The sequence below is a fragment of the Gekko japonicus genome, unplaced genomic scaffold (assembly GCF_001447785.1).
Source record: "Gekko japonicus isolate JY-2015 unplaced genomic scaffold, Gekko_japonicus_V1.1 scaffold1085, whole genome shotgun sequence".
NCBI classification, from domain to species: Eukaryota; Metazoa; Chordata; class Lepidosauria; order Squamata; family Gekkonidae; genus Gekko; species Gekko japonicus.
Window position 1 is genome coordinate 331,323 of NW_015159746.1, and position 15,462 is coordinate 346,784.

A 15,462-nucleotide genomic window follows, 5' to 3' on the forward strand; every position below is an offset into this window, starting at 1 on the left:
TCTCTCTCCCCCTCCCCTCCTAAGCGAGCCGTCGGGCCTCGCTCATCTCTCCCCCCCTCCTCCCCCTCTCCTCCGAAGCGAGCCCCGGCGGCTCCTGCCGCTGGGCCGCTCGTCTCTTCCCCCTCCCCTCCCCAGCGAGGCCCGGCAGCTTGTAGCCAGCCAGGTCTCGCTGCCCCGCCCCCCGCTCAGCTCCGAGGCGGCGGCGAGGAGGCTGGCTGCAGAGTGTTCCCTGCGTACGCACAGGGGACGCTCTGTCAGTTTTGGGGGGATTTAAGTATCCCCCATTTTTTTTTAAGTTTTCAGATTTTTGTGCACACGTGGGGACCGCCGGCCCCTCCCCGCCAGGTCCCCCCGGTGCACGGATTTAGCTATCCGCACACCAGGGGGCGACTTGGCTATTAGATATATAGACTTATAGTTTTTAGTCCCAGTGTCACCTGACTTTATGCATCAGTGAGACTGCATCTTTAATGAGCCTAGCCAGGCTAATCTTTAGAGATTAAAATGTTCTACATTTGCTGTAGGTTTTTAACCTCCTATTTTTGCATTGAATTAAAGTGACAGATGTTTCTAAAATATTAAACAAATTGAATTTTAGAACATCAACCGAATTATCATTTCCTATTTATTTATTTATTTTTGGATTTATATCCCGCCCTCCCCGAAGGCTCAGGGCGGCTAACAGCGAGGTACGAGTGCCAAAGTTAAAACAGTTAAAAACAGCATACAGAATAAAACAATATAATACAAACAACAAAGTGTCAGTGCTCCCTTTATCACAAGATGGGGTAGATCTTAATCCAACGGCAACATTCCAATAGCCTGTCATCCCTTCTCCTTCCAGGGTCACCTCGCACCCCACCCCCCGATAGAACCACATAATGGTGGAAGTGGTGCGATGATACATAAATTGCGGTGATGGAATAGTGGTGGCAGCGGCCCCTACTCAAAAGCCTGGCATGTTATTGCAGTGTTACCAGCTGTTGTCTGCATCTTCTTACCTTATACATTTTTAAACCTTCTTCCTTCTCTACTTCTCTTGCTATTCGCCTAAGAAATCTAACTCTGTCTTCTTTAGGATCATTTGCGTTTCTCTTTCCTTTATCTGGAAAATGTTTCATCTGCCAAGAGAAAAGACAGATGAGTTTTAATATGTAAGCCTACGTTATAGCCCAAGTACCTGAAGTAGGTAGCTATTTTTTTTAAAAAAATCAATAAGTAAAGTATTCATTTAGCAATTGTCACATGACACCCTGAGCCTCCGGGGTAGGGCGGGGTATAAATTTAAATATAAATAAATAAATAAATAAATAAATGTGAAGACTCCGGAAAAAAGCTGGAAAACTATAGAAAAGGAGATCCCCCCCCCCCACTTTCCCCTAAATTTTTCCAATAGAAAAACTGGACATTTGGAGATCATTTGGAGATCACTGAAAAAAATTCATGACATATTCACTCTGAGGACTTTCAGTTTTTCCAGTAAGCACTTGGAAGGCACTAAAAACACTCCTTGAATTTTTGCCTTCTTGGATTTAGTGAAATGCTTTTTAAATACAGGCTATTACTAATATATAGCCTGCTATTATCCGGAAGGAAAAACTGGAATATTTTGAAGAGAAATGAAAACAACTAATTCCAAGTATTTTTCTTTGAGTTGAGCGAAATGCTTTTAAAGTCAAGGTTTCATTTGCCTGTATAGCATGATGTCTGAGAACTTTACTTTTTCAAATTATTCCATCGGGAAAATCAGGAAATCTTGGGGAGTGACCAAAGAAAATCTTATGAAACTGAATCTTCTTTTCTGGAATAAGTAAAACATGCTAAGATAGCACAGGGTGCGGCAGTTCACAGTGCTATCTTGCTTTAGCATTGGATGCATTTGCAATTTTGATTAAGAAAGCTAAGGCATATATCCTTTTAAATTCCATAAAATACGCCAGTAGTTATAAATGATGTTGAAGCAACAAAATGTCAATGTCTCCCCAAATTTCTGTTTTTTTCCACTGAGACAACATGGCTTCAGAATTTCTGGACATTTTACATCTTTACACGTCACTTTACTACCTTGGGTCAAAGCAAGCCAATCTGCTCCTCAAGCAAACATTCATTTATCCTCTCCCAGGTATCAAACCCCTGATCCCAGATAATCTCAAGGATTCTGCCTCGCTGGTATTGACTTGCCTAGGGAACTATAGCAAAACCCACCTTTGGCATTTCCCATCTTAGAATACCTCATCTATTCTAAAGAGATAGGAACTAGCAGTATAGTGCATATGTCACCATTCTGATTTTTTACTATGAATCGAGGTAAGACATGCTATCTTACTCTTACTCCATACTGGATGAGAAAAAAATTGCCAGAGCTGAAGTTACCCTTACACCCTTTCCAGTTCCCCAGGCACAAGATACAATTAACTTACAAGATATACTTTTCTGTGTCTTTGGCCAATGAGATGTTCTATCATTGGCACTATCTCTGTATTAAACTGGCACAGCTGGCATTCATAACAAGGATCTCTTCTCCCTTGAAATCGAACCTCGAGCACATATTCCAAACCTGTAGATGCAAACACAGCAACGGGGAAAGAAGTCTATGCAACTTTCAAAATATATACAATTTAATGTACCAGTCAATGTTATGAATTGCAAGCAACATGAAAGACTTCCTATGTTTTCCAGTCCCTCAGAGTGATGCACTAAAGATGTCCTGGTTAACACTAGCTGTTCAAAGATGCTCTCTCCAAAAATACAGACTCAGCTTTTATGTAGTGAAAAATGTGTATGCCATTATATGTGAGCAATGGCGCAAGCTTGAAGTTACCAATATGTGGATCAGGGTGATGCAGCAAAAGCAATCATGTGGCTGCAAGTATGTAGGGAGCTGAGAAATCCAAGCACACAACAGCTCTGCTGGCAGAACTACAGGTCTGGAGGAAACATGCAGGGATGGAGGCTCCAGACCCAAATATCACAAAACCCAGGCTTCATGGAAACAGACACTCAACATTAAGCAGCCTTCAAATGCAGACAGCTGATCTCCTCACAACAGGGAAATGAGTTATACAAAGCATAGCAACACTTAAACTGAAATGTAAAGATGATTCTGAACCATCACTATTTCTTCCTTAGCAGTAGAAAAGAGCAAGAGACTAGTAGCACCGTGAAGACTAACAAAATTTGTGGCAGGGGGAGGAGCTTTCGTGAGTAACTGCTCACTTCTTCAGATACAGCTAGAATGTGAGTTCATCTGTCCCTATATCTTGGAAAGTGGAATGATTTCAGATGCGAAATGACAACAGCAGGCGTGATTGGATTAGGTGTGATATGCAGAGGAGTAGTATTTATTCTATTTATTCCTTGGCAGAACGCCACTGCTATGTGTAACATGTTTAAGCACATGTTGTCTCAAAAGCACCCATCAGAGGTAAGGCCAAGAAATTTACTGTAATGCAACCAACTACCTGAAGCAACTTAAGAACTGTTACTCATATTAAAATAATCACAAGACAAGATCACAGGTAAGAGCCAGCTCCCTGGACCTGAAGAGTTTTTCATAGCCTCAAGTAACTGAGAAATGGTATCCAAAATGCTGTGTGCTCCACCCTTAATGCTCCCATCCACTTCCCTTTCAGGGTCCCATTAAGTAGGAAGACTGCTGAGAGAAGGGAAAATTCTGCCCCCATCCCACTCCTGTGATTAGGAGGGACCAAAGAGAGGTTCAACAATTACTTTCACTCTGCACACACCCTTCCTTCCTTTGACTTTAACCTACTACTGTTGTAGAGGACGTCTGGCTGTTTGATTTCTTAACTATAAAAACTAATGACGTTTTCCAACTAAAACTACTTACCTATAAGAGGCTCTTCTCTGTTGGGATCCTTCATGTAATCTTTCAGACATCTTATGCTTTTTGAAAGTGGTCTCTTTACTAAGAGGGGAAAAAAACCCTTGTATTATATGGGGCAATTCTAAGACGGTGGACATTCATCACACTTCCTGCCTACAGAAATCCACTGACACAATACATAGCCTATAACTCTAAGGCCAACTAGCTGCTCAGAAGTGCTGCGAGTTTTTGAGTCTTGCTGTAATTCTTCCTTCATGGCTCTTTAATGTAAATTTTACAAAACCAGATTGCATAAATGGACATATCCTGATCTGTCAGGGACTGTTATAGCACACCATTATGTTCTGGGCAAAAGCAGCCCATGTCTTGTGTAAGGTTTTGGTTGCACCACAAGCTCTGTTATAGTAAGAGAAGGATAAGCATCTGGGATTGGGGGAATCAGCACACAGATGTCACTGTTCCAGTGACCTGGCAAATGAAGAGAAGAGGAGATTGGATTTGTACCCCACCCTCCACTCAAAGTCTCAGAGCGGCTTACAAACTCCTTTCCCTTCCCCTCCCCACAACAGACACGCTGTGAGGTAGGTGGGGCTGAGAGAGCTCTGACAGAAACTGCTCTTTTCAAGAACACCTCTAACAGAACTATGGCTTGACCATGGTCATCCAGCAGCTGAGAGTGGAGGAGTGGGGAATCAAACCCGGTTCTCCCAGATTAGAGTCCACACACTTAACCACTACACCAAACTGGCTCTCAACCCAGGGGGAACAACATAGAATGTTCAATGCTCTGAACATTCCTCTGCACCACTACCTCGATGCTTTATGCTCTGTACTACAGGCCCCGCAAACATGGGGAAATATTTTACTGGCCAAGTTCTCCTTCGGCAGCAAGTCTGAGAGAGTGCCCCAATTTCTGACCGGATCAAGATAAAATCCTTGCTTGTGAGAGACATCCTTGAAATATGGGACTGCAAGAAGCACTCTTTGTAACTCTTTTGCCGCACCCTCTTCTCAATACCATGCTGTGGGAAACTTAAGCCTTTCCCATATTCTAAAAATCAAGAAGCTGCTTCTTTTTTACCCTGTATTTTCATCATTTAGTTTTCCCATTAATTCATGTGTACACAGAACAAAACCTTTTTCAAAATGTATACTTTGATTCTGAGAGACTCTAGTCATTTTACCCTCACAAGCCTGCTGTTCAAGCACACTCTACCTACTAAAGGATAAAGGGATAGGATGTAGTACTTTCCCCCATCACATACACAGACTGTATGCAGAAGCAGGGAAGCCCACAGGTGGCCCACAGCAACCTATTAATGTATTTAAAATCTCTAGGTTGTGGTAAGAGTCTGCTAAGGAGCACCTTGGTCCAAGAGGGCAGCCTGTCTGCTAAACACCTCATTCCCACACACAGAGTAGATCCAGGGAACGGGAAACAATAGCGGACAGCAACAATTTCCCTCTTTCTATCCATTTTAATATTATGTTTTTCAGCATTATGCTTGAAAAAGAATTGCAAGGCTTGAAAGCTTGCCAACTAAAAGTTGTTTGTTAGTCTGTGGAAGATAGAGAAAAACAAATTTGGTCCATGTATTCTAGATCATGGCAAGTATCTCAACGATAGTTTCCAGTAATGGGTGGTGTGTGTGTGTGTGTGTGTGTGTGTGTGTGTGTTACTGATTCACTTTTCCTGCTGTTTTGGGTGGAGAGGGCCCCTTGTCCCTCCGATAGTAGCACTTCAAGGAGATCAGTGTACTGGGAAGGGGGGGAATCTATTGAGGTAATGGAAACTGGTGAATCTCACCACCAAGATCCACAGCTGTATTCTGTACAACCAACTCAACCGTCAATCTTGGCAAAGTGCATCTAGTCCAGGACCATCTTCAAGGGCAGGCAGCTAGATGCCTCTGGAAAGTTCTTAAACGAAGTCAGGAATGGAGATGACAATGCCTGTTTGTACATGGCAACTGGAGATATGCTAGATCTCAACAAGGGGAACCCTATTCTTATTATTTTGGATAACAGCCACTGTAAATTTATCCTCTGTGAATCCGTCAGCCATTTACTATCACCTTTGCCAAAGACCATCACAGTAGCATGTGGCCATAAATTCCATACATTAAACAAGGTCATATCAACCACCTACTCATAAATTTCATCCGTGTCTCAAAGTTCTAGTGTCAGGAGTGTGAATATAATTCCTTCTCTCCACACTTCCTCCCGTCGTAATTGTACGAATCACCCTCTGCCCACTTTTGGCTAAACTGAAAAACACCAACATCTTAAACTACTCTGCTCACAAAATGCTCTATTCCCTATCCATTTTTCTCTACCTTTTCTTTATTTCCCCCAATTCTGCAATATCCTTCTTCAGACTCTCAAAAGTGCACATAATATAAATATAGGTGCACCAGAGATTTGGGTACGTCATCACATGGATTACTTATCAGCCCCAAATTATGAAATTATGTGAATTTTGCTATCAGATTTAAAAATTTGTGATTTTGATTATTGGAATACCTGTGTTATTCAGTACTGAGTATTGGCATACTTACCAGACAGTGGTTCTTCATTTATCACTGGAGCACCTAGGAAAACACCCAAGAATTATGCTTTCCTATTAGTATCCAATATGCGGTATAATGCCACTGCTCCCGAGGGACCATGGACACTTTGAAGTATCCCTGCCTTTGTCACACTGTTAGGCTCTTGGGCTGGACCCTCTTTTCTCTTTTGCCTCTTGATTCCCAGCTTACTTTCACTCCAAGCCCTGACAAACTAGCCTCCACCTACGAACACCCCAACCAGTATACAGAATTTATTCCACACAACATTGTTTTGAATTGGAACTGAATCAATGAAGGCAAGCATCCTTTTATCAGTTTGTCTTTTTTAGCGTTCTACAGAAAACCGTTGTCTTTGTGAAGTTAAATATTCTGACTGTACTGAATTCATTAATTTACGGTAGTTAGACTGAAATCCAAACTTACCTTCTATTGTAGTTTCCTTCACTAGATAAAAAGTAGGAGCTGCATTGTACGGTACTGCCATCATGTGGAAGCTGATGGAGGTGCCTAGTTGTACCTCAGTGGTACTTTCAAATTAAGACCAACATAGCTGACATCATGTAGAAGAATCACTAGTAACTTATGTGGCAGCTGGCCTTAAGACTCATTCTAAGCACACTTTATTGGAAGTAAATACCAGTGAAGCAAATGTTATTTACTTTTTGGCAAGGAAAGGATGTCTGGCAGGCAGCTATTGAACATCTGAAAAATAAAACAGTGGCGGGAGGAAGCAGCAACAGGCTTAACCCATCCCTAACCTGTCACTTGCTTCCTGCACCAATCATCCCATAACACTGGTGTATGCTGGGAAGGGTGAAGGGCTGAAAGAAAGGGAGGACAGAGGAAATGTGATAGAAAAGAACAATCAGAGTTTCCTTTCACCACTCTCCCCCTCCCTGCAACACTTTCCAGCTGCTTGCCAGTCACTCCAGTAGGGATGGGCATGAACCTAAACATCCTGGTTTGGGGGAGAGGGGGTGTTCCCAAACCAAACCCCAAACCAAGCCAAAAAATATCCTGAACTGAACCGCAGGTTCAGAGCCACCTTTCTCCCAGCCATGAAGGGGTAAATAGATGGCAGCTATTTAAACCTAACAGCTGATGGGCGGACCCGCCCCGCTGTTAGGTTTAAATCGCTGCAAGCCATTTCAGCAAGTCATTTCGCTTCCACTCGCTTCCAAGCAGGGGGAAGCGGAACAGATTCCTGAAATGGCTGGCAGCCATTTAAACCTAACAGCTGATAGGCGGACCCACACTGCTCAGCTGTTAGGTTTAAATGGCCCAAACAGCCTAACCAAACTGGACAAAAGTTCAGTAAATGTTCGGGGAAGCCACCTTCTCTGAACATCAATTTGGGGGCTTCGAACTGGGACAAGTTTGTGACAAACTTTGCCTCATGAACCAGTTTGTGCACACCCCTACTTTCCAGTTCCCTGACCAGGGTTTGCAAACAGGTGTCTGAGTCTAGCCCTCAGATACTTCAATAACCCTGTCCTTTAAGATGTGGACCTGACCACCCACTGTCTAGAACACAGCTCTTATTACTGCCGAAGGCCAGACAGCCTTTCATTGGTATAGTTCCAGAAAGGAATAATTACACTAATTCAAAAGAACTTGTCTAAGTTTCTATTAAATTGAAAATGAAGGCTAGAAAGATTATGGGTAACATTTCTGTATGAGGATCAATCCAATCACAGAAGATACACACTGTGCACCAGACTGTCGTGAAAGCAGCAAAACCAAAACAGTTTAAATAATTTACGAATTCTCAAACAAGAGCAAAACCGGAAATATGTATACACTTACATTTTCTCTTCAGGGCTCTTTCTCTCTAAGTATGAAGGTGCAAGCGTTCCGAACATAAAATAGAAGAATAATTCATTAACTATCTTTTTAAAAACAAGAAACTGTTACTTTGCCCATAGCTTTTGCAGACAAATGATAACAAAGGCCAACTTTTATTGGTAAAAAAAAAGTACTGCCTTTGTAATTTTCTGCAAAAGCTAGAAAGTGCTGAAAATGGAATTATGACTCCAAGGAATACAAGGTTAAATTGAGATTAACCCTGGTATTTCTCATTAACAGGTGACAGACTTCTGCAGATGATGTGGCTGACACAGCCAGATTTTTGGGATAGCATACACAAAATCTTGATTTTTGTACAGTAACAGTTCCTACAATCCTAGGGACAGGAATCCTGCAAAATCAAGATTTTGGGTCATGCTGTGAAACTGATGTATAATCAATTTTCCTGAAGTTTCCAGAAAAGCCATCAGGAAATATGAGACACTTAAAATGAACTCCATCAGTAGAACAAATTTGGGGCAAAAAAAGTGGAATTAGAAGAGGAACTGAAGTCTCCAGAATATTTGGGGAGGGGGGACGACAAGCATTAACTACAATATTAACTATTCAGTTTTTAGCAGGTTATTCTAAGTCATTATATGCTACCTCTGTAATTTTTCCAAGACACAAGATTTAATAATATTTCAAGCTGGAGAGCCAGCTTGGTGTAGTGGTTGAAGTGTCAGACTTGTAATCTCTGGAAGGCCTAGGTTCACATTCCCACTGTGCCATGTCTCTGGCTAGGCAACTATGAGCCAGTCACACTCTCTCAGCTACCTCACAGGGTAACATGGAAGAAGAGGGACCACTGAAGCACACACTGAGCTCCTTGGAAAAAGGGCAGATAAGATTACAAAATTATAACAATTTGATCCATGAGACAAGGTTTTCCACATGCTTGAACTATTACGTGCCCCCCAAAAAAGTTCAATATCATTAAGACAAGAACTACCTGAAGACCCAGCTATTGACCAAAGATAAAACAGATCGAAGTGGAAACTGCCTATTCATTAGAAGAATGGGAAATCATTGGCTATCAAGAATGAATATGTATCCTACGATGTTATTTAGATATACATTACTCTCCCATCCCTAATCAGAAGTTTCAGAAACTGTCAAGTATACTTTGCCCATCCAGTACACTACAGTATATTAGCAGAGTTTATCTTATACCGGGGGGGGGGGGGGGGTACCCCCTTCCACCCTGGATTACTCCACAGTGGCTCAACAGATGAATGGAACAGGTGTGCAACCCACTAGGTTCGCACATGTTCACAGAGAACTGCTCACAGAATTTCTATCAAATTCAATCTGACCGTGTCATTTCAAGAACTTTTGGTAGGGTCACCAACGAAAACTGCTTTCTTGAATAAAGCCCTTCATGAGTAGGATGGTGAAATAAGCTTCAGAATGTAAAAAGAATGTAAGGTTTTGCTTGGACCAAATGAAACACCAGTTCCAGAATATAAGTGAAGACTCCTATAAATTCCGAGCACTCAATCCAGAGTTTTAACTCCTATTTCAAGAGAGTTCAGCAACTCATCTGTGTCTTATCCAGCAGGGAGGATTTAATGGAAATTCACTGTCCCTAAGCACAGGAGAGGGACCGTCCTCACAGCATCTTTTCCTGAAAACAGCAAATAGTCCATAGGAAAAGTTACGCAGCTTCACCAAGTCCCAGGAAACATCCTCATCGTGAAGGGATTTAGGGATAGAGTCAAGAGTGGCCTCCTCACTTTCACTCTAAGAACAGGCCACAGGCTTGGGGGATACTGCTTTACATGGTATCACACCCAGCTGCAGCTATCCCTAAAGCTGGTGAATTGTCAGATGTCACTCAAGGACAACTCTATCCCTAAAGGAATAGCTGGAAAATGAGATAGCCTTTTCTTCTTCAGCACAACAATATAACCAAGCAGCCACACAAAGGCAAAATAACTTAAGTGTTTCAAGTCAAGGATGTAAGTTGTATCTTCCTAAACTCCTCACAAGCCAGCCAAGACTCATTCTTGCCTTCTGGTTAAGGAACAACAGGAAAAGAGAAAGGCCTTGTGAGTCTACAGCATGAGAAGAAGAGACCCAAAGAAGCAAAAAAAACAATAACAAAATAAACTTTTAAAGAATCAGTTATTAAGCAATTCTGAAAAATAAACCCTAAAGCTGTATACAGCTTTTTGCATTAAAATGACCAGAAACAGTAGCAATGACCTGCGTTCACAGAATAACCTATCCAAATACCACTGCAGATGATCTGGGAAAGGCTTAAATCTCACCATCCAATTCCATATGCTGTCTTAGAAAAGTACGCCTAACACCGAAAATTACTGGCTGTGGTCACACACACTAAAGTGCACTTTTCAACGGGATTTTACTGGGTGAACTGGCATAATCCAGTTGGGAAGTGCATTGAAAGTGGATTATTTAGTGTGTGTGACCCGCAGCCACTGACAGAAGGCACACCAGCCCACTAACTAGAGTTCCCTCTAACTGAGCTAGTGTGAGCTAGCTCAGTTTTTTGGCCTCCAGGTCACACATTTTTGTCTCAGCTCAGGAAGGAGGGCTCCAGAGCAAAGTAATTTATGCAGTAGCCAAATCGCTAGCTCACAACTTTAATGCCGGTAGCTCACAAAGCAGAATTTTTGCTCACAGAACTCCACAGCTTAGAGGGAGCATACTTACTTTTACATGACAAATTGTTCATATTTCTAAATTCTTCCCATCTGGTACCCCCAGATACTCTTTGGGGGCATGACTAGTAATTTTGATTCAGTAACCCTGCTAGCATAAAATATGGTTTCTGTGAGGTTTTAGTTCTGTAGGTTTTCACCCTAATATTCCACGTGCTTTCTATTATGCCCTGGTTTTAAAATTTGTGGGATGCTTCAAGACCTCCAGATACAATGGGATAATATCCAAACACAGTAGCTATGGAACTGTGTGCAGTTTTAATAACTACACATCAGATATGGCGAAACTTCTGTTCTTTTGAAGTGCCATATATAAAACCAAATTCTAAGACTTCCAGTAACTGCAAAGCACAGCTCAGAGCACTACGTAACACCAGCTATGGCAATGCAAAACATCGTTCCGGCTATCGCTGGAGGCAGTTAAAGCCATCATAAAAAGATTACTCTTTCAGGAACACAGGCCAATTACATCCATACTCTAAAATATAGATGGTACACAAACATTAGCCAATCCAACAGTTCAAATCTAAGCATATAATGCCATCCTTATCAGCTTACCATCTCAGAATGTCCTCCACTCATAAATACCTGCACCTCAAAGCAAGCCTATCACAGAGAAGATTTCTAAGTTCATTCCTAGAATTTTACAGATCAGGCAACTTTGGTAGTGAGAAACCATAATTATTGAAAACTTGAACTTTAAATTTTGCAGTTTTTGCTTCAAGACAAACATGTTATTAACCTGGTTGTATTGCTTTGTTTTGTTATTTTGATTATCCTTTTTATTGCCTTTTCAAATGCATGTTCTCAGAAAGCTGTGTATAAAGTAATTAGCTTACCCGTTCTAATGAGTCTATAATGTGCCATCCTATATTACAATTACTACATACAATTAATTAAAATTGTATTCCGGCTATAATCTCTCTGTGTATGTTTTGCTGAAGCCGGCAGATTTGTTCTTATAATTAATCTAAATATTCCAAACACGGTCAATCTGGTAAAGATCACTAGAGCGAGGAAGACTCTCTTGAAGCTTACAAATTAACACAACACCCTCAGAGAATGTCATGGCCAATAAAGACTATCTAACATGCAATACCCTAGTGAAAAAGAATACAGTAGACCACCAAGCTATTTAATCCTCTCTCCTGGCTCACTGCTAAATATTTTCTATTCTTTTATGTCTTATGATTGCATTTACCTGAAAACTTCTTTATTAAAGTATTCTTCAAAACCTCAATAACCAGTGATATGGGGTGGTAATTTTCCAATGCTATATTTTTCCATGGAGAACAGTCCACCCCACATATGTAAATAGATTCTGTAAGTTTTCAGAGCTGCTGTGCTGCAAGTCCATCATGTTAGACAGGCTAATTGTAAGATATGAAGTATGGGGAAAGCCCAAGGCTTGTACATGGTCTAGCCCTTGCGCAAGGTTCATTTGGCTTTTTTCATAATAAAAATTTGAATCAGAAAAATTTCCCAGCAAACCCACAGCACTACCAGCAACATTCAAGGTTTTAAATAACAGAAAAAAGGAAGACCATAGCACCTTCAGTGCAGTTCTGCTGACCCTAGACTTCTGGAGACCTTGCTATTGCTGATGCTTCCAGATCAAACCAGGCATGCAGATATGGAGAGCTGCTGCCAGTCAGGACTATACAAAGCTAGACTGGCCAACTGGTATGACATTTTAAATGGTTAATAAAATGTCTAATTTTTTTTAAAAAAAACCTGGTATGACGTGCTATTAAAAAGTCTGTATGTTTGAACAACCAAATTTCTGCTGTCATGATGTTTCTCGTTTGTTGTTCTTGACATCCCATCTTCAACACTCAATCCACACCATTTCTGGAGCTTTTATGTAAAAGTTCAGGTATTTCATGACAGTAATCAATGTTGTCTGTGCTCTGAGTCCTGGAAATACAAATGACTTCTGTCGACTTATACTGGATCAGCTCATAAGGAGAACACTGCTTCTGATTCTCTTGCTTTACTGTGGTCTTTCCACTACCTGGCCATCAGGAGAGAAAGGACTGCCAGTCTCCCATATACATCAAAACAATTATACTAGTCAGATAGTTTGAAATGTTCTTTGGAAGCATAGTTTCATACGAAGATGTTCACCTCCTGAGATTCCTGCAAGTCTTGACCTATTCCTGGAATAGTAAGGAATCCTGGCTATTTGACTAACAATCTTCAGCACGCATTTTCACAAATACGGTGATTTTTACAGATGAGGTGCAACACTCCCCCTCAGCCATGCACTCAACTCTCGAAATTCTTATTTTGGCAAGACAGCTTTGGCAAGACAGTCGTTATAATTTATGTTGTACCAAGATGAATGGCTCTTCTCTCAATTTACAATCAGCAGCCTTGCAGTACAACACAGCAGAAACACAATCTGTTCAGGTGGCTTGTTGCTTTCATAGTAGCCATCCACTAAAGAAGGGAAGAATATGGATGATGGAAGCAAGAAGTCTAAGAAGCCCTACCAAAGGACGGTATTCATAAGGCACAAATATGTTTCCGTTCCGGGGAGATACTGTACAGTAGTAAACTACATCATAGCAAGGTAAAACCTTGAGCAAGGAATCATGGGCTTTAGAACCTTTTTTTCTGCTTCAGCTCCTCGACTTGCAGAACTAGAAATGGAAGAAACTAAAGATCTTGCTCCAATGCCTGCCCAATGGCAGTACTGACTACCTACCTGTTTCCATTAATCAAAATACAATTAAGACCAGAAATATGTAAGTCGCAGAGCAACATGTTACATGAAACAGAAGAGAGGTGAGAAAATCCAATATATGGATGCATGTTCAGTAAGATGAGCTTTATCCTGCAAACGGAGACATGTCCCATCACATTGTAAGAAGTCAATAGTTCTCTGGTTGTTTTATTGAACTTGCAGCGTATTTTGAATTCTTCTTTAGAAAAGCATATTTGAGAAACAAATATGGCAAAACAAAAATAGATGGTTACACGTTTATGTAACTGCAGGATTAAGAAGAAACTACAAATATTTCAAAATTTATCTTGGAAGATCAGAGATAGAATAAGATAGCTGTTTATCTCACCAGGGTTTTAATTATAAAGTTGAGATATCTGATAGCCTCTATTCAAGACAAATCATTTGTATGAAGAAGATACACTATCATTTCAGGGGAGGGCCCATACCTCAGTGGTAAATAACCTACTCTGCATGCAGAAGGTCCCAGGTTCAATCTCTGACATGGCATTAGGTGATGTGAAAGGCTTCAGCCTGAGACCCTGGAGAGACACTGCCAGTCTGAGCAGACATTAGACAATACTGACTTTGATAAACAAATTCAGTTTGACAGCTTCATGTGTTTCATAGCAATTAAAAATTCTCTTCAAAATTTTAGTTTTGCATTGGAAGGAGATAAGCTGGAAAAATTGTGTTCAAAGCACAAAGAGTCCTCCACCAGGCATCAACCAACGATGCTATATCAGTGATGCAACAAATGATGCATCACTATAGATATTTTAACAATATGTTTGAGTACACACACGGTTCACAGTATATCAAAAGTTCAAGGGAGAAAATAAATTAAAATGTACAACGTTCCCAAAAAACTCCTTCTCAAACCAGTTTAAGCGACCAAAACTTTTAAACCACTAATACTCCTTTGGCTTCATCCTTCATCCAAGAACTAATTTCAACATCCATCAGAAAGATGCTTAAGTTTTAGACTCTCTAAAGGGTAAGGTTAGCAAGGAAAAAGCGACGAACATTTTTCTATGGGATCCTGCTTTCCAAACAAGGCACAAAAAACCTACACTGATGGGAAAGTGCTCAGTAAGCTTCCAAATTAAGATTGGAGAAAGCAACCTGTTACAAAAATGGTTCCATGCAACTTAGGCCTTTATAGCTTTCAAACTGCATGTGGAATTTTGCATGAGAATTCTAGGAGCTTCCTAGCAAAAAATCAAACTGAAAGCTAAATTGAGTTGAAACCACTGAACATATTTATAAAACACAGGAACCACATAAAAGGTGGCTCAAGGTTTTAAACCTGCTAAATGGCACAGTTCAGTCAGATGAACATTCAATCGCTTTTTTTAGGCTGCTTTAAGATCTACTATTTACAGGACATGTATTGCATAGGAATGTGTGTTCAGCTAACTCTGAGCTGAAAAAATACCTGGGAAATACCTTATCAGTATTTTCCAGATATTCTTTCAGCCTGGGGGTGGGGTGGGGGACATTATTCCACTATCCAAAATATTTTTGGGATTTTTCAGGGCTGCCGGACAGTCAAGGTTAAAGGGTGTTTAAAGGGATTGCAATCCCTTTAAAAGCCTTCTGGGTGAACTCACCTCCTGGAGAAGGCATTTGAAAGGACTACAAGCACTTTAAATGCCTTCTGAGTTCACTTACTGAGTTGCGCTGCTGCAGTGGGGCAGCTTGGAGAAGGCATTTATGGGGACAGCAATCCTTTAAAATGCCTTTTCCCCTTCCATTGAAAGCAATGGAAGATGGGGGCACCTT

The 15,462-nt window shown here is 41.0% G+C and overlaps 1 protein-coding gene across 1 annotated transcript in view; it reads right to left on the reverse strand.

Annotated features, from left to right (window-relative positions):
• The window catches only part of LOC107105568, a 32,916-nt gene that overhangs the window by 14,346 nt on the left and 3,108 nt on the right, over positions 1–15,462 (reverse strand). The window contains exons 4-8 of the mRNA XM_015405567.1: positions 8,224–8,248; positions 6,406–6,438; positions 3,851–3,928; positions 2,421–2,557; positions 1,002–1,121 (exon numbers count right to left, since the gene is read on the reverse strand). Of these exons, the coding sequence (XP_015261053.1) occupies positions 1,002–1,121; positions 2,421–2,557; positions 3,851–3,928; positions 6,406–6,438; positions 8,224–8,248 (393 nt within the window). The remainder of the gene's footprint in view (positions 1–1,001; positions 1,122–2,420; positions 2,558–3,850; positions 3,929–6,405; positions 6,439–8,223; positions 8,249–15,462) is intronic.